Here is an 18,626-nt window from a genome sequence, read left to right on the forward strand (position 1 = left end):
CATTTCTTTTGTATTTAATTCATAGTAGATCAATATATTTGCCAAATTTCTATGAAGAACTAGTTTAAGAATTGTGAAGGGTCTGAGAGTTTATAACACTTTCAAGATAACAAGTTAGCCTGTGTCATGGATATGGGCAGAAGAGGTGAGACTTCTGGCTCAGAGAAAAGGATAGTTTATAATGCACAGCATTAGTAGTAGCTAGAGTATGGGGCAGCCTGAGGAAGAGCAGGTTGTGTTACAGGAGAGGAACCCTGAACTGAAGGAACCCAAATCTTTTATGATGGGTGATAAGTCTGCCTCACTTATGCCTCCTTGATCTCTATTACATAGGATAGTAAACAGATCTGCCCTTAATTCCAGGGTCTCCCAATACTATTTTATATATTATAGATAAAGTCAACAGTTACTTTTAGAGATTTTCTGTATTATTTATTATCACATAGTTGTAATGAAGGCAAGCAAATCTTAGAAAAAGCATTCAACAGGCATAGCTGGTAGAGAGTGCTATTTAGTATTTCATTAGTAAGTATATTTAGTAAGTACAGATTCTGGTGCTATACATTTGGGTTAGGCTAAGTTAGGAACACTGAACTACTTTGTTTCATTTTTATTTCCTGCCTATGTGGCATACTCTGAAATATGTTTAATATTAGTGTTTTTGTAAGTTGGCATTTTTGTTGTTGTGCTTCATATGTTTTTTTTCCTTTTCTTTAGCCAAGGTGCTGTTGCCAGATTTGTCTTCTGAGTATCAATTAAAAATGACAGAAGTTCAAGCAATGGTAGAATTCTCCGTGGAGCTAAACAAGTTCTACAATGTGGATTTATTTCAAAGAGGGTTTGTATTTTAATGTGAAAATTATATATTTTGCATAAGATAAATTGTACAGTTTTCATTTAAATTTAATTGGATACTTTTGTTCCAGCATATATAAGGAAAACAATGAGCTATATTCAAGTAGTTTTTTTGGGGTTTTTTTTGTCTTTTTAGGGCCACACCCGCGGCATGTGGAGGTTCCCAGGCTAGGGGTCTATTTGGAGCTATAGTCGCTGGCCTACGCCACAGCCACATCCCCGCAGGATCCGAGCCACGTCTGTGACCTACCCCACAGCTCCCGGCAACGCCGGATCCTTAACCTACTGAGCAAGGCCAGGGATCAAACCCACAACCCCATGGTTTCTAGTCAGATTCGTTTCTGCTGTGCCATGACAGGAGCGCCTCAAGTAGTTTTTTTAATCAGAGAAATTTTATTTCTAAATAAATATTTGAGAATTATTCACATGGATTTAATGATAGTGGGGGATATATTTAATATGTGTTTATGAATTTGTACTGAGCATTGAGAGGACTTTAATGAAAATGTATTAAGGTCTGGCCTCTGCTTTTTCCCCGCCTTTTTTGGCCACCTCCCATGTCACCCCACCACAGAATATGGAATTCCAAGGCCAGGGATCAGATCTGAGCTGCAGCTGTGACCTATGCCCCAGCTGGGGCAATGCTGGGTCCTTTAACCCACGCTGGGGATTGAACCTATATCCCAGTGCTCCAGAGACACTGCTAAACCCATTGTGCCACCCCCGATTTTTGCTTTTTAAAAGCTGACATTGTATGGGGAAAGTAGAATGTATATATGCATAGAATAGCTAAGCAGGAATATAAAATGATGAATCGTCTAAAGCTATATCTAGAAGGTGCTCTAGGAATCAGAACAGAAAGAAATCTTTCTGGGCTAGTATGTTAGGAAGGACATTATTGAGCAATAGGCTCAAAGTATGGATAAGATTGATAGGCAAAGGATAGGTGAAAGACCCTTGTAAGTAGGAAAGAGCATTATGACTCACACCTCAGAAACAGACATGAGCATATTATTTCAAAGAGTAATAGGAGATTGGGTATTTTCCAGTAGAGTTGCAGAAGAAAAGATAGTAAAGAAAGGAAAGGATATGTTTGTGAGGGGCTGTTAATGTCTGGAGAAGAGTTGATAGTAGGAATTTGGGTAGCCATTGATGGTTTCCAAGTAAGGATGAAATTGTCACTCTCATTACAATCAGCACTTACTGACATGATAAAGAACACGATGATATTAGATGGATGGTCATGTAGGAGAAGTAGAGGATCAGGGAGCAGTGGCACTTGCATAACTCAAGATATAAACCTGAATTTCTGTGCTAGGAATGGTAGTGGTAGAGCTATAACTGAGAGGAGTAGGATCAGAGAATTTATCTGCTGTTGTTTGTCTTGGTGTTGCCATCTTGTTGATAAAGCAAAATCAGCTGTGCTCTGCTCAGCTCCACATGGTCACTCATTGTCAGTACGACGGCCTGGGCTTGTTCTCATAGTAGAGGCAGAAGTCCAAGGAATACAGCAGAAGATGCAGGGTTCCTTAGATTGTCATACTTGTTACTTCACTACATTCTGATGGCTAATCAAGTTGCAAGGCAAGGCCAGGTCTGGGCTGGTGGCTCTTTGGCAGTAAAAGTTATTTTACAACTTTATGGGTATCCTATATATCTGATATAGTCAATTCCAAGAGCTGAAACCCATGCCTACAATTGTTTTTTGAGCCATGATTACTCTCTAGATAAATCACTACTATTTGGGGATCAGAATCTTGTGGGATTCTGCTCTTAAACTTACTAGGAGCCCTTATATCAAGATAAGAATGTCTACTTAAACACATCTTAACTCCTTTGGGGATCTTAAGAAAGGGATTTATAGCCATGCCCTTGATTAGATCTTTGTCCATGGCAGCATTTTATTTTGAAAATCTTAAGGGAGACTGGTGGTGAAAAGCAGTTTTATTTTCCAACCCAGGAAGTCCTAGTTCCTCTCTCTTTCCTCTAGATTCTGCTTGTACAACCAGGTCTTTCTTTACCTCATCTCTTTTTTGCAGAACCTTATTATACTTGGCTAGGAACTACTAGGTGACACTCTGCCTGGAAATTAGCTTGCTCAAGTCCAAAAGTTCCTAGGTACAATGTCCAACTTCTTCTAGGTTATTGTTCAAAAGCTTATTTAGCAAAAGTTTCTCACTACAAAACATGCACTTTTAAAAGTCTTTTCTAGTTTCCTCATTATTTTTCTTGCCTCTATAACTTTAACTGTTATTTTGGTCTTAAAGTCAGTGCCACAATTTCAGCATTAGTTATTTATTGCCAGGATAATGCAGCTAATGACAAACAGAAAGCCTCAGTAGCATCACAGCAGTAAACATTTAGTTTTGTTCACAAATCTGTGTATCAGTAGAATGATTCTACTGATCCATGCTGACTAGGCTACTTAGCTGGGCTTATTTGTGAATTCAGTCAGCTGACAGGGTGCTAGCTGGTGTAGAATGGCCTCACCTGGGTGTGCTCACCTCTGCTTTATCATTTCTCATCCTCCAACTTATTCTCATGGAGAAAGCAGGGTCCAAAGAAAGAAACTGCAAGAAGACCTTTTAAAACCTAGGCTTGGAACTGGCTCATTGTCATTTCTGCAGCATGGTACTGCCCAAAACAAGCTGAAGGCCAGCCCAGACTTAAGGAGTTGGGAGCTACACTCCACTTCTCAATGAGTCTCATTGCAAGAGTCATGGATACAGGGATGGCTGAAAAAATTGAGGACATTTAAAAAGTCAGTCTACCACATACTTTAACATCTTTTGGTTTTTGTTATTTTTATCAGGCATTTTGGGGAATAAAGAGTAGGATTTAAATGACCAATTTCATGTGGAGGATGACAGATAAAAAGCATTAAAAATGTGTATATAGAGGTGTGAATTTGCATGATGTCTAGGATTATTTTGAAATAGCTCAGCTAAGAAAAAGAATTACACATGAATCAAACATGCAAAATCTTTTAATTGGGGAAAATGGGCAGTGGGATATGGATTCACTACTCTGCTTTTTGAAAATTTGGAATTTTTTTTTTTGTCTTTTTTTTGGCATTTCTTGGGCCGCTCCCACAGCATATGGAGGTTCCCAGGCTAGGGGTCTAATCGGAGCTGTAGCCGCCAGCCTATGCCAGAGGCACAGCAACGTGGGATCCGAGCCGCATCTGCAACCTATACCACAGCTCACGGCAACGCCGGATCGTTAACCCACTGAGCAAGGGCAGGGACCAAACCCGCAACCTCATCGTTCCTAGTCGGATTCGTTAACCACTGCGCCATGACGGGAACTCCTGAAAATTTGGAATTTTTAATAAAGGAATTTAAAAGATAATACTGAAGTTTTAATCACACTGACTTGGACAGTGTCAGTAAAACTGAAATAAGTAATGATGTTTACTTGGAACTCAGGATTGGCTCATTTCAGTATTCTGAGTTTTAGTTAAGATATCCACTTGGAGACAGTTCATAAATAATTAGAGGTTTAGAAGTGGTGATAAGGACTGGAGTTCTCATGGTGGTTCAGCAGGTTAAGAATCCAGCTATTATCCATGAGGATGCAGGTTTGATCCCTGGCCTTGCTTAGTGGGTTAAGGATCTGGCGTTGCTGCAAGCTATGGTGTAGGTCACAGATGCAGCTTGGATCTGGCATTGCTGTGGCTCCATAGGCTCCAGCTGCAGCTCTCATTCAACCCATAGCCTGGGAACTTCCAAATGCAGCAGGTGTGGCCCTAAAAAGAAAACAAACAAAAAAAAAAGAACTGGTGATAGGGACTAAGTGTGAACTGTTGTTCCATTTCATTGTCAGCCGTCATAAACATAGTATGGAAAATTGTTGCTTTCTTTAATTTTCTTTTTTAAAATTTATTTATTTATTTTTTCCCACTGTACAGCAAGGGGATCAAGTTATCCTTACATGTATACATTTTTTTCCCCCACCCTTTGTTCTGTTGCAGTATTAGTATCTAGACGTAGTTCTCAATGCTACTCAGCAGGATCTCCTTGTAAATCTATTCTAAGTTGTGTCTGATAACCCCAAGCACCTGATCCCTCCCGCTCCCTCCCTCTCCTGTCAGGCAGCCACAAGTCTATTTTCCAAGTCCATGATTTTCTTTTCTAAGGAGATGTTCATTTGTGTTGGATATTAGATTCCAGTTATAAGTGATATCATATGGTATTTGCCTTTGTCTTTCTGACTCATTTCACTCAGTATGAGATTCTCTAGTTCCATCCATGTTGCTGCAAATGGCATTATGTCATTCTTTTTTATGGCTGAGTAGTATTCCATTGTGTATATATACCATGTCCTCCTAATCCAGTCCTCTGTCGATGGACATTTGGGTTGTTTCCATGTCCTGGCTATTGTGAATAGTGCTGCAATGAACATGCGGGTGCACGTGTCTCTTTTAAGTAGAGTTTTGTCTGGATAGATGCCCAAGAGTGGGATTGCGGGGTCATATGGAAGTTCTATGTATAGATTTCTAAGGTATCTCCATTTAATTTTCTTTTATTCCAGTCTAATTTCCATATCCATTGAGGACATTTGAAGAATTTTACTATTTTACGAATCTTCAGTAATCTAATAATTAGAAGTTCATTTCTTTTAGATATATTGCTTGGCATTTATTTATAAGAATATTTCTAAGGATATAATTTATTCTTTTTTCCTATTGATTTATCAGTTCCTACCTTTTAAATCTTTTCTTTGTGTTTCTTTTTTCTTTTTTTGGTCTTTGTCTTAGGGCCACACCTGTGGCATATGGAGGTTCCCAGGTTAGAGGTCAAATCGGAGCCGTACCTGATGGCCTACACCACAGCCACAGCAATGCCAGATCCAAGCCGTATCTGTGACCTACACCACAGCTCACAGCAATGCTGGATCCTTAACCCACTGAAAAAGGCCAGGGATCAAACCCATGTCCTCATGGATACTAGTCAGATTCTTTTCTGCTGAGCCACGACAGGAACTCCTCTTATTTTTTTTTTTTAATTGAAGTGTAATGATTTACAATGTTTTTATATGCTTCTTATTGAATCCTTACTATCTTTCCATAAGTCAGTTAACATGGAGTGTTATGTTACGTAACTGTCAGCTTTGTTAGATAAACTGATAAATAAATTTACCTAAATTTATATTTAAGTGTTAGGAAATAAAAAACATCTTTTCCAGAGTTCCCACTGTGGCACAGTGGGTTAAGAATTGGGCTGTAGTAGATCAGGTTACTGTGGAGGCACCCGTTCCATCCCAGCCGGTTAAACCCAGCAGTGGGTTAAACAGATCCAGCATTGCTATAGCTATGGCTTAGGCATTGGCTGCAGTTCGGATTCAGTCTGTGGCCAGGGAAACTTCCATATGCTGTGATGAGGTCATAAAATTAAAAAATCTTTTCCAATTTATTTTCTGATATATGAAATGACTGTTTAGGAGACTGAAATGAGAAACTTAAATATTTAAGTATTGAAATACAGGCATACCAGTTCAGCTCCAGACCACTGCAGTAAAGCAAGTATTGTCGTAATAGTGTCACATGACATTTTTGGTTGCCCAGTGCATATAAAAGTTAAGTTTACACTGTACTGTAGTGTGTTAAATGTGCAATAGCATTATGTCTAAATTTTTAAGTGTACATACCTTAAAAATACTTTAATGCTAGAAAATGCTAACTACCATATCAGCCATGTGAGTGAGTCACAATCTTTTTGCAAGAGTAACATCAAAGATCACACACCACGAGGTGACCATAGCAAATGCAATAACAATTGAAGTGTTTGAAATATTTTGAAAATCACCAAAATGTGACACAGAAAATGAGCAAGTGCTATTGGGAAAATGGCGCCGAAAGACTCGCTCCACTCAGTGTTGCCATAGACCTTCAATTTGTAAAAAACACATTATCTTCAAGGTGCAGTAAAATCTAATAAAACAAGGTCTGCTTGCAGTCCTCTGCAATATTATACTTTGATGTTTTAAAAATAACATCAGTACGCGTCTTACTGAATAGCACTGGAGTCACTGCTCAGCAAGAATTAAATGGAAGCAGAGTATAAGGAAGCAGTTCTTGTACATGTTTGGTGATGGTCCTTGTCCTGTTTGCCCACAAGGTTTAGTGTTTAATTTTGCCACTGTTGTTATAACATGGTACACAACCAATTAGAAGAGCCTAAGCTTTAGGTGGACACAGAAGAGAGAGAACATGGGAGTTCCCGTCGTGGCCCAGCAGTTAACCAACCGAACTAGTATCTATGAGGAGGCGGGTTTGATCCCTGGCCTCTCTCACTGGGTTAAGGATCTGGCGTTGCTGTGAACTGTGGTATAGGGTGCAGATACAGCTCGGATCCTGCGTTGCTGTGGCGGTGGTGTAGGCCTGCGGCTATAGCTCTGATTCGACCCCTAGCCTGGGAACCTCCATATGCCACATGTGTGGCCCTAAAAAGACAAAAAAAAAAAAAAAGAAAAAAAGAAAGAAAAAAAAGAGAACTTGTTATTTCTGGGAATGTTTGTTTTTCACTATAATTACGTTGTTTTTCCTTAATGGTAAACAAAAAACCCAGGTACTAACAGTCTAACGATCTAGAGAAAAACTAGATTTATTTTTATTTTAGCCTAGTCTTTTTTTTTTTTTTACCCTAGTGGATTTGTAAACTATGAAAACAAAATTGAAACTCTAAAGCATTGATGAGAAATTTGATGATATTAAATAGTGTGTGGATGTCTTATAAATGAACACTATAAGGACTCAGTATAACTTAATTTGTTTGTTGTACTAGAAGTACATGATTACAAGACAGTGGACTTCCCAAATGACTCTTCAAAATTCATTTGTCAAAAGGGCTCCAAAGAGGGAGGAAATATTGCCTTTCAAATGTATAGGCAAAAAAAAAAAAAAAAAATGGTTTTTAAACTCCTGTTCTCAACGGTATAAAGGATAAGACAGTGGGATTCAAAGGAAGCTGTGGCAATTTCAGTTAGGTATGAAACCAGAGGGGAAATCTACTTTCCTTGGGACCATTGCAAAATTATTAGAACATTGCTTTCTGGAATTCTTTAGGATATTGCTTTTCAAAGTATTCATCTGCATATAGTTTGTTAATAATTCAAGGAGAGGGGAAGCACTTTTGCTAGAATATAAATTAATGCACCGCTGTCTTCAGCAAGCAAGTCTTGCTATGAAAAAAGCTAGCTAAAATAGTGTGGTCTGAGATAGACTTGACTTACTCTGTTTCACTGGAGATTGATAACATGTTACAGAGATGCACTTATGTATGTACCACAGTTTAGGGAACACAGCTTTAGAATATAAGTGAATGGCTTTTAGAATGGAGTTGAGTTTATTTTAAAAGGAAGCAGATGAGCTAGGTTAGGTATTTTCAAATATTTAGAAAGTATGGGAACTTTGACAAAGTGTGGTATTTTAACATTCTTTTGTAAAGCAAGTGAAATGTTATCACAGTTTGATTTGTTTCCAGGTGTGTTAGGGACAGTCAGTAATCAATCATACTGCTGATAATAAAACAAGTAATAAGGGAAATGTCCTGGCGTGGAAGTTGAAACAATGACGATACTAATACTGTTATTTTTAATTTTCTTTTGTATGTGGTTTACCTTAAAACAGTTTAATTACATGCCTGTAGCTACAACTACTTTTCCTAGTGTTGTTCTAGCACCATTCCCTTGTTATAAGGTATACTACTGCAAAGTAAATAATGTGTTGTGATTTGGAACTAAAGAAGAGCAAGGATATGGACGTAGACATTGTTTTCTTAAAATTTAGTAATATCACAAAACCCTCGAGCTGAAATCCTCTTAGGAAAAGCCTATAGAGCCCTAGAAGTCAGCTTCCATACAACAGTTTTTAAAAGCTCTGAACAAAATAATCTTTTTTTTGTCTTTTTTTGTTGTTGTTGCTATTTCTTGGGCCGCTCCCTCGGCATATGGAGGTTCCCAGGCTAGAGGTTGAATCGGAGCTGTAGCCACCGGCCTACGCCAGAGCCACAGCAATGCGGGATCCGAGCCGCATCTGCGACCTACACCACAGCTCACGGCAACGCCGGATCGTTAAGCCACTGAGCAAGGGCAGGGACCGAACCCGCAACCTCATGGTTCCTAGTCGGATTCGTTAACCACTGCGCCATGACGGGAACTCCTGAACAAAATAATCTTAAGTCCCTTTTGTTTATGATTTGAGGTTTTTAAATTAATAGGAATTTTATAGTTTGATTTAAAAATGACTGGCAGCCAAAAGAGTCAGAATATTTCATGATAAATTTTTGGATTATTAGCATTGATGGAAAAAAATGATCTCTTGTCCATAATGTCAAGTATATGTTATATAAAGTTCACAAATTGTATAAGCTGAGCTGATCAGCACTCATAAGAAACTATGTCAGGTTTTCTTTAAGGACTTCAAAAACTATCTAAAATTGTCTATATTTCAGTAAGGTGTAAGAACTGAGAATACTGTCTAATAATTTCATCAGTTGTTTAGCTTTAAATGACTCAGCCACTCTGCATTCTGAAGTTAGTTTTTTTCATAGCAGTTTACATCAATTATTAGACTATAAAGATTTCTCTCATTTTTGTGCTCTACCTCATTTTTTAAAATCGATGCCATGGTGTAGGTCTGCTGTTGGTTGCCTGTGTGACAAAGGTCTGCATCCCCAAGGATTTAATGTCCTCTAATGATAGAACATAACAGTCAGTGCCAGAGCTGATAGTATTTGGGTATCCCAGCAATTAGCCAGTACTGTCTTTCACCACACCTGTGTTTGAAGTATGAATAAATAGAAGAAATTGAATTGGGAACTGTGGAAAAAAATCTATAGAAAACAAAAATATTTAACATTAATGTTTTCAATTAAGTAGAAGAAAATCTTTCCATTAAAGGACAGTTGTTATTATGAGAAATGTCTACTCGAAAATCAAAGCATAAATGACATGATTTAAATGCAGTGCAAACACCAATAGGAAAAGAAACATGGAGCTTACGAATTTGTATACTCATTAACAAAGTATACAGTAATGTGTTTCCATATCAATGCACATATGTAAGTTATGGAGCAGTTTGCGTAAGGATACATTTACTTATGGGTCAATTGTTACTTAACCCAGGGACTAACATAGATTGTACAAGAGTTCCACCTATAAATAAAATGTTCTCAAAGTTCCACCTATAAATAAGATGTTCTCAAAGAGATAACCAGTAAATTCAGCTAGATAATAAACAGTAAGAATAGATCTTCCCTGATCTTTTTTATTTTTACCTTTTAAAAAATTTTTATTATAGTTGATTTGTTGTGTTCTCTCAATTTCTGCTGTACAGCAAAGTGACCTAGTCATATATGTATATACACACACACATTCTTTTTCTCACATTATCCTTCATCATGTTCTATCACAAGTGACTAGATAATAGTTCCCTGTGCTACACAGCAGGACCTCATTGCTTATCCATTCTAAATGCAATAGGCTGCATCTACTAACCTTAGACTCACAGCCCATTCCATTCCCTGTCCCTCCCCCTTGGCAACCACAAGTCTGTTCTCCATGCCCATGAGTTTGCTTGTTTGTTTGTTTGTTTGTTTCTGTAGATAGATTCATTTGTGCCATATGTTAGATTCCATATATAAGTGGTACCATATGGTATTTGTTTTTCTCTTTCTGACTGACTTCACTTAGTATGAGGGTCTCTAGCTCCATCCATGTTGCTGCAAATGACCTTATTTTGTTCTTTTTTATGGCTGAGTGGTATTCCATTGTGTACATGTACCACATCTTAATCCATTCATCTGTTGTTGGACATTTGGGTTGTTTCCATGTCTTGGCTATTGTGAATGGTGCTGCAGTGAACATAGGGGTGCACATATCTTTCTCAGTGAAAGTTTTGTCTGGATTTTTGCCCAAGAGTGGGATTACTGGGTCATATGATAGTTCTCTATTTAGTTTTCTGAGGTACCTCTATACTGTTTTCCATTGTGGTTGTACCAGTTTACGTTCCAAAAAACAGTGAAGGAGGGTACCTGATCTTTTCTGATCTTAATAAAGACTTTTGAGACAACAGATAAGCTCATATTTTTCTTGACAGCATTAAAGAATGGATTTTTAAAAGTTAATGTATTGGGGTGAAAAGTTTATATTTCAAAAATTAAAGAACTCTGTAAACACTCAGTTTTAAAAGATTTTACCTAAAAGGAAATAAGAATCTGCTCTCAAACTTTTTTCTTAAAATTGCTTGTGATCCTATAGTAATACAATAGCGTCTTCATAGCTTTTCAGGAAAGGTATGGTGACTCAAGTATTCTGTCTTTTGTAACAGTAGGTAGAGCGGTTCCCATTGTGGCACAGCAGAAACAAATCCGACTAGTAACAGTGAGATTGTGGGTTTGATCCCTGGCCTCACTCAGTGGGTTGGCGATCTGGCATTGCCATGAGCTGTGGTGTAGGTCCCAGGCATGGCTTGGATCCCAAGTTGCTTTGGATGTCGTAGGCCAGCAGCTGTAGCTCCTATTCAACCCCTACCCTGGGAATTTCCATGTACAGAGGGTATGGCCCTAAAAAAACCAAAACAACAACAACAACAAAACAGTAGGGAGAAATTCTAAGGAAATACAGAGTCTCAGAAAATATACTCTTTACTTACTCTTTTTGAATAAATTACTTGTAATCTTGAACAACATGAAAGGGAGTAGAAATTTTAAACTCTAAGGACATTGTAATAGAAGACTGGCCTTGAAACTTATTAAAATGATAGAAATTGGGAGTTTCTTGGTGGTTCAGTGGGTTACAGATCTGACTTTGTCACTTCTGTGGCTCTGTTTACTTCTGTGATGTGGGTTCTGTCCTTGGTCCAGGAACTTCCTCATGCCTCGGGCACAGCCAAAAAAATATAGAAATAATTCAAAATAAGTATATTTTCAAATTGAATCTTAGAGTCTTTTAAAACTATATCCATTTTGAACAGATTAGTGAGTTTATTTCTGCAGATATATTAATAAAATTGAAAAGAAGAATGATGGTTGGGGAAGTAATTGTTACAGTCTGCATCTTATATAAATGAAAAGCAAAAATTTTAAAGTCTTTCTCTAAAACCTGTACCTGTGTACTAATGTTTTTGAAAAACTTATTTACTTTCTAATTGAATTAGATATTATATGTGGTTATCACTAAAAGGAAAAAAAAACATAATTCTCGTTGTACAGAAGTTGGCACAACATTGTAAATCAACTATACTGCAATAAAATTTTTTAAATGCATTAACAACCTAAAAATAAAATAAATCATAATTCTCAAAAAAAAAAATCAAGTCAACCAGTCAACATAGCAAATGAAAGAATGGAAAAGTTAGCAACATGAAAAACAAAAAATACAGAAAAGGATAACAAGCATTTAAAATTAATGCTTTAAATTTTATGGTTGCATTTAAAATTATTGTGATCATAAAACTTAAAAAGTAGTTTTAAGTTTTCCTGTTTAAGGAAAGACTTTTGAATTTTTAAATCTAATAATTTTCTACTTACTATATACTTTCCATGTTTTGAGAACAGACAACCACAATTAAAAATCCTTTTTTGGTAAATTGAAGCTTTTATCAGTACAAAAAAACTCTCTTTATATCCTAATAATGCTTTTTACTTTAAACTCTGTTTTGTCTAATGTTAATATTGTAACATCAACTTTCTTTTGGTTAACATTTGCAAAATGTATCTTTTATCGTTCTTTTATTTGCAGCTTTTCCCTTTTCTTGTATTTTAAATTTGTCTGCTCTAAACACCATACAGTGGGATTTTATCTTTTTCATTCTCTAGAGCAGTCTTTATCCATTTACATTTAATGTGAATACTGATATGTTTGTGTTTACATCCATTATTTTATATTTTATGCTTTCTATGTACCCTCTTCTTTTTTTCTCCCCTGCATTTCTCTCTCTCTTTTTTTCTTGTTCTTATTTCTATCAAGATCTTCAGGTTTATTCTTTAAGAGGGATTTTCCTTTTCTCATGTCTATGGGAAATAACCAATTTAGACCACTTTTTTTGTTTCCTTAATGAAATGTTTAAAACATATGAAAATATAGTAAACACACATATACCTATCATTTAGCCAACAGTTATCACAGGTTTTTCTTCCCTTTTCGCCTGTTACCCACCGAATCTTTTTTTAGTATGTGTAATACAGAAAGAATTTTTTTTAAATAACTGAATATTGAATAAAGAATATTGCAGTACACTAGAAAGTTTTGGTTTTCCAAAGCATGTAAAAGTTATGTCTATACTATATTGTTATCTAAAAAATTAAATGTGCAATAGCATTGTGCCTAATAAAAAGTATGTACGTTGATTTAAAAATACTTTGTTGCTAAAAAATGCTGACCATCCTGTGAGTCTTCAGTGAGTTGTAGTCTTTTGGCTGGTGGGGAGTTTTGCCTTGGTGTTGATGGCTGCTGACTGATCAAGATAATGATCACTAAAGGTTGAAGTAGTGATACGACAAAATAACACAAAAAAGTTTGCCACTTTGACTCTTCCTTTCATGAAACCATTTCTCTGTAGCATGCAGTGCCATTTGATAGCATTTTACCTGCAGTAGTAAAATTGGAGTTAATCCTCTCAAAACCTGCCCCTGCTTTATTAACTAAGTTTAATATTATAAATCCTTTGTTGTCATTTCAACTTTCTTGACAGCCTCTTCACCAAGAGTAGATTCCATTTCAGGAAACCACAGTCTTTACTTATCTATCCATAAGAAGCAACTCCTCATCTAGTTACAGTTTTATTATGAGGCTGCAGCAATTTAGTAACATCTTCAGGCTCCAATTCTAGTTCCAATTTTGCTACTTTTACCACATCTGCAGTTACTTCCTCTGCTGAAATCTCCAACCCCTCAAAGTAATCCATGAGGTTGGAATCAACTTCTTATGAACCCATTATTTAAGTGTTGATATTTGGACCTCTTTAGGAATCACAAATGTTCTTAGTGGCATCTGGAATGTTGATTTTCCAGAAGGTCTTCAATTGACTCTGTACAGATCCACTTGGGAAATCACCACCTCTGGAAGCTATAGCCTTATGAAATGTCTTTCTTGAATAATGAGACTTAAATGACTTCTTGATCTAAGGGCTGCAGAATGGATGTTGTGTTAGCAGGCATTAAAACAACATGAATTTTATTGTCCATCTCCATCGGGACTCTGGGGGGACCAGGTGCATTGTCAATGAGCAGTAATATTTTGAAAGAAATCTTTTTTTCTGACTAGTAGGTATCAGCAGTGGGCTTAAAATATTCAGTAAACTATGTTATAAACAAATGCACTTTCATTCAGTGTTTGTTCCATTTATAGAGCACAGGCAGAGTAGTTTAGCATAATTCTTAAGGGCCCTAGGATTTTCAGAATGGTAGATAAGCATTAGCTTCAACATCAAGTCACCAAGTCACCAGCTGCATTAACTCCTAGTAAGAGTCAGCTTGTCCTTTGAAGTTTTGAGGCCTCACTAGCTATGAAAGTCCTAGGTGGCATCTTCTGATAGAAGGCAGTTTCATCTACATTGAATTATCTCAGCTAAATCTTCGGGATAACATGCTGCAGCTTCTACATAAGCACTTGCTTTTTCACCTTGCACTTTTATGTTACGGAGCCAGCTTCTTTCCTTAAACTTCAGGAATTAACCTCTGCTAGCTTTAAGCGTTTCTTCTATAGCTTCTTCACCTCTTTCAACTTTAAGAGGATTGAAGAGAGTTAAGACTTGGCTGTGGATTCGACTTTGGCATAAGGGAGTGGTATAGTTGGTTTGATCTTCTCTGCAGACTGCTGAAACTTTCTTTGTATTAGCAGTAGGCTGTTTTACTTTCTTATCATTCTGTGTTCACTATGGTAGCACTTTTAATTTCCTTTAAGGCTTTTCCTTTGCTTTCACAACTTGGCTGTTTGCTATTAGAGGCCTAGATTTCTGCCTATCAGCTTTCAATGTGCCTTCCTCACTAAGCTTAATCATTTCTCGCTTTTTTTTTTTTGTCTTTTTTTTGGTATTTCTTTGGGCCGCTTCCGCGGCATATGGAGGCTCCCAGGCTAGGGGTCGAATCGGAGCTGTAGCCACCGGCCTACGCCAGAGCCACAGCAACGGGGGATCCGAGCCGCGTCTGCAACCTACACCACAGCTCACGGCAGCGCCGGATCGTTAACCCACTGAGCAAGGGCAGGGACCAAACCCGCAACCTCATCGTTCCTAGTCGGATTCGTTAACCACTGCGCCAGGACGGGAACTCCCATTTCTCGCTTTTGAATTAAAGTGAAGAACAACCAGCCCTTCCCTTCTCTTGAACACTTGAACTCTTAGAGGCCATTGTAGGGTTATCAGTTGGGCTAATTTCAGTATTATTTGTCTCAGGGAATAGGGGGTCCTGAGGAGAGGGAGAGAGATGGAGGAGCAGTTGGTTGGGGGATCAGTTTAGAACACAAACAATGTTTGTGTGGTTCGTGGTGCCACCAAACAGTTACGAGAGTAGCGTCAATGTTCTCTGATAACAGATCACCATAACAAATATAATAATGATGAAAAAGTTTGAAATATTGTGAGAATTGCCAAAATATGACACTGAAACACTAGGTGAGCAAATGCTTCTTTGAGAAAATGGCACCAATAGACTTGTTTGACATAGGGTTGCTACAGACCTTCAATTTGTAAATAAATAAATCTGTAAATAAAGAGCAGTAAAACAAATTATGCCTGTACAAATATGAATTGATGGATTTTTTTATATATTTAATGATATTGTGTCATTACTCTTTGTCTTTTTGCCTTTTCTAGGGCCACTCCCGCGGTATATGGAGATTCCCAGGCTAGGGGTCCAATCAGAGCTATAGCCGCCAGCCTACGCCAGAGCCACAGCAACGCAGGATCCGAGCTGCGTCTGCAACCTACACCACAGCTCACGGCAACACTGGATCTTTAACCCACTGAGCAAGGCCAGGGATCGAACCCGCAACCTCATGGTTCCTAGTCAGATTTGTTAAACCACCAAGCCATGACGGGAACTCCTCATTACTCTTTTTGATGAGAGCTTTTTAGTTTGATTTCTATGAACTTCTCATGGAATGATCCAGGTAGTGTTTGAGAGCTTCCTTTGTATCCTACTATGACTAACTCTTTCAGACTCTTGTGTGGTTTGTGCTCTAGACTTGGACTCAGCCAAGGGGCTCTAGTTCCTCTTAGTGTGAAATAATATTTAGTGATAATACGTATGTTAAAGGTACACATTTTTATTGAGTCATCGCTTCTAGGCCTTTTTAGTTGACACACATAGAAAACATATTTTTTCAAGAAAAATACACACATTTTTACTATTTTTCTATTCTAGTATAGATTTCAAGGATTTTGCATTTCTTTTTTTTTTGTCTTTTTGTGATTTCTAAGGCCGCTCCCACAGCATTGCATTTCTAATTTTACATTTGTATGTCTTCACTTAACACTGAAAATCTTGGTTCCTACAAACATAATTACTTGTTTTACTCATGTGTGTACAGATATGTCTAAGATAATTTCAAAATTACAACATGATTACTAATGAGACTATAAATGTTGTTTAAAACCTTGTTGTGGTTCTTTTTTATTGTTAGGATATATCCCATGAGGAATAAGCACTTCAAGTACTGTGTTTTAAAAATCACTTGAAAGAATTCTCTGTGCAATTGCAATTAAGTAGATACACATTAAGTTCAGTTTTTTTAGGTTGGTTTAGGGATTGCTTTTTAAAATTTTAATATGTTTTGTTATTATATAAAAATACTTTATGGGAGATCCCATCGTGGCTCAGTGGTTAACGAATCCGACTAGGAACCATGAGGTTGTGGGCTTGATCCCTGGCCTTGCTCAATGGGTTAAGGATCCGGCGTTGCCGTGAGCTATGGTGTAAGTCACAGACGTAGCTCAGATCCCGAGTTGCTGTGGCTCTGGCGTAGGCCGGTGGCTACGGCTCCGATTAGACCCCCAGCCTGGGAACCTCCATATGCTGCAGGTGTAGACCTAGAAAAGAAAAAAAAAAAAGAAAAGACAAAAAAAAATTTTTTATGGTTCTAAACTCAAAACTCTGAAGTACAGTACATTGAGACAGGTACTTATTTTCATCCCTGCTCCTTCTCTTGACCCCCCATCTTGCCACCTATAGGTAATCATTTTATTTGCATTAGTTTTATTTATGTTCTTCCTTCTTAATCACATTTTTAAAAGGCAAAAATATATATAATCATACCTTTTTTTTTTGTCTTTTGTTGTTGTTGTTCTTGTTGTTGTTGTTGTTGCTATTTCTTGGGCCGCTCCCGTGGCATATGGAGGTTCCCAGGCTAGGGGTTCAATCAGAGCTGTAGCCACCGGCCTATGCCAGAGCCACAGCAACGCGGGATCCGAGCCGCGTCTGCAACCTACACCACAGCTCACGGCGACGCCGGATCGTTAACCCACTGAGCAAGGGCAGGGACCGAACCCGCAACCTCACGGTTCCTAGTCGGATTCGTTAACCACTGCTCCACTACGGGAACTCCAATCATATCTTTTCTTCTTAATCAAAGGTAGCATAGTATATATATTATGTTTCCATGTCTTGGGTATTGTGAATAGGGCTGCAGTGAACATAGGGGTACATGTATCTTCTTGAATTGTAGTATCTTTTTGAATATTGTTTGGATATATGCTCAGGGAATTATATTGCTATATCATAGGGGATATATTCAGTTTTCCGAAGGAACCTACATACATTTCCTCACAGTAGTTGTACCAATTTACATTCCCTCCGACGGTGTAGGAGGGTTCCCTTTTTGCAACACCCTCTCCAGCATTTGTTATTTTTAGACTTTTGAAATGATGGCCATTTTGACCAGTGTGAGGTGGTATCTCATTGTAGTTTTGATTTCCATCTATCTAGTAATTAGTGATGTTGAGCATTTTATCTTGTGCCTTCTGGCCATCTGTATGTCTTTGAAGAAATAAGTATTTAGGTCTTCTGCCCTTTTTTTTTTTTTTTTTGTCTTTTCTAGGGTCGCTCCTGTGACATACGGAGGCTCCCAGTCTAATCGGAGCTGTAGTTGCTGGCCTAGACCAGAGCCACAGCAACTCGGGATCCGAGCCACGTCTGCAACCTACACCACAGCTCACGGCAACGCTGGATCCTTAACCCACTGAGCAAGGCCAGGGATCGAACCCACAACCTCATGGTTCCTAGTTGGATTTGTTAACCACTGAGCCACAAAGGGAACTCCCTGCCCATTTTTTGATAGGGTTGCTTTTTTGTTGTTGAGTTGTGTGAGCTGTTTGTATGTTTTGGAGATCAAGTCCTTGTTGGTTGTGTCCTTCGCAACTATTTGCTCCCATTCCATAGGTTGTCTTTCCTTCCTTCCTTCCTTTGGTTTCCTTTGCTGTGCAAAAGCTTATAAATTTGATTAGGACCCATTGGTTTATTTTTGTTTTTATTTCTATTGCCTTGGGAAACTGACCTAAGAAAACATCTGTATAATTTATGTCAGAATGTTTTGCCTATGTTCTTTTCTAGGAGTTTTATGATGTCTTATGTTTTTCAGTCTTTAAGCCATTTTGAGTTTATTTTTGTGAATGGTGTGAGGGTGTGTTCTGGTTTCATTGATTTACATTCAGCTGTCCAGTTTTCCCAGTACCACTTGTTGAAGAGACTGTCTTTTTCCCACATTGTATTCTTGCCTCTTTTGTAGATTAATTGATCATAGGTTTCTGGGGTTTATTTCTGTGCTCTCTGTTC

The 18,626-nt window shown here is 37.8% G+C and overlaps 1 protein-coding gene across 7 annotated transcripts in view; it reads left to right on the top strand.

The window, feature by feature from the left end:
• Positions 1 to 18,626, top strand: part of FAM135A (family with sequence similarity 135 member A) — a 138,221-nt gene that overhangs the window by 15,928 nt on the left and 103,667 nt on the right. For all 7 annotated transcript variants that reach the window (XM_047760152.1, XM_047760186.1, XM_047760169.1 and 4 more), the window contains exon 4: positions 718 to 838. In XM_047760152.1, coding sequence (XP_047616108.1) covers positions 762 to 838 — 77 coding nt within the window. In that variant the 5' untranslated portion in view covers positions 718 to 761. The remainder of the gene's footprint in view (positions 1 to 717; positions 839 to 18,626) is intronic.

This window comes from Phacochoerus africanus, chromosome 2, assembly GCF_016906955.1.
Source record: "Phacochoerus africanus isolate WHEZ1 chromosome 2, ROS_Pafr_v1, whole genome shotgun sequence".
In the NCBI taxonomy this organism is placed as follows: domain Eukaryota; kingdom Metazoa; phylum Chordata; class Mammalia; order Artiodactyla; family Suidae; genus Phacochoerus; species Phacochoerus africanus.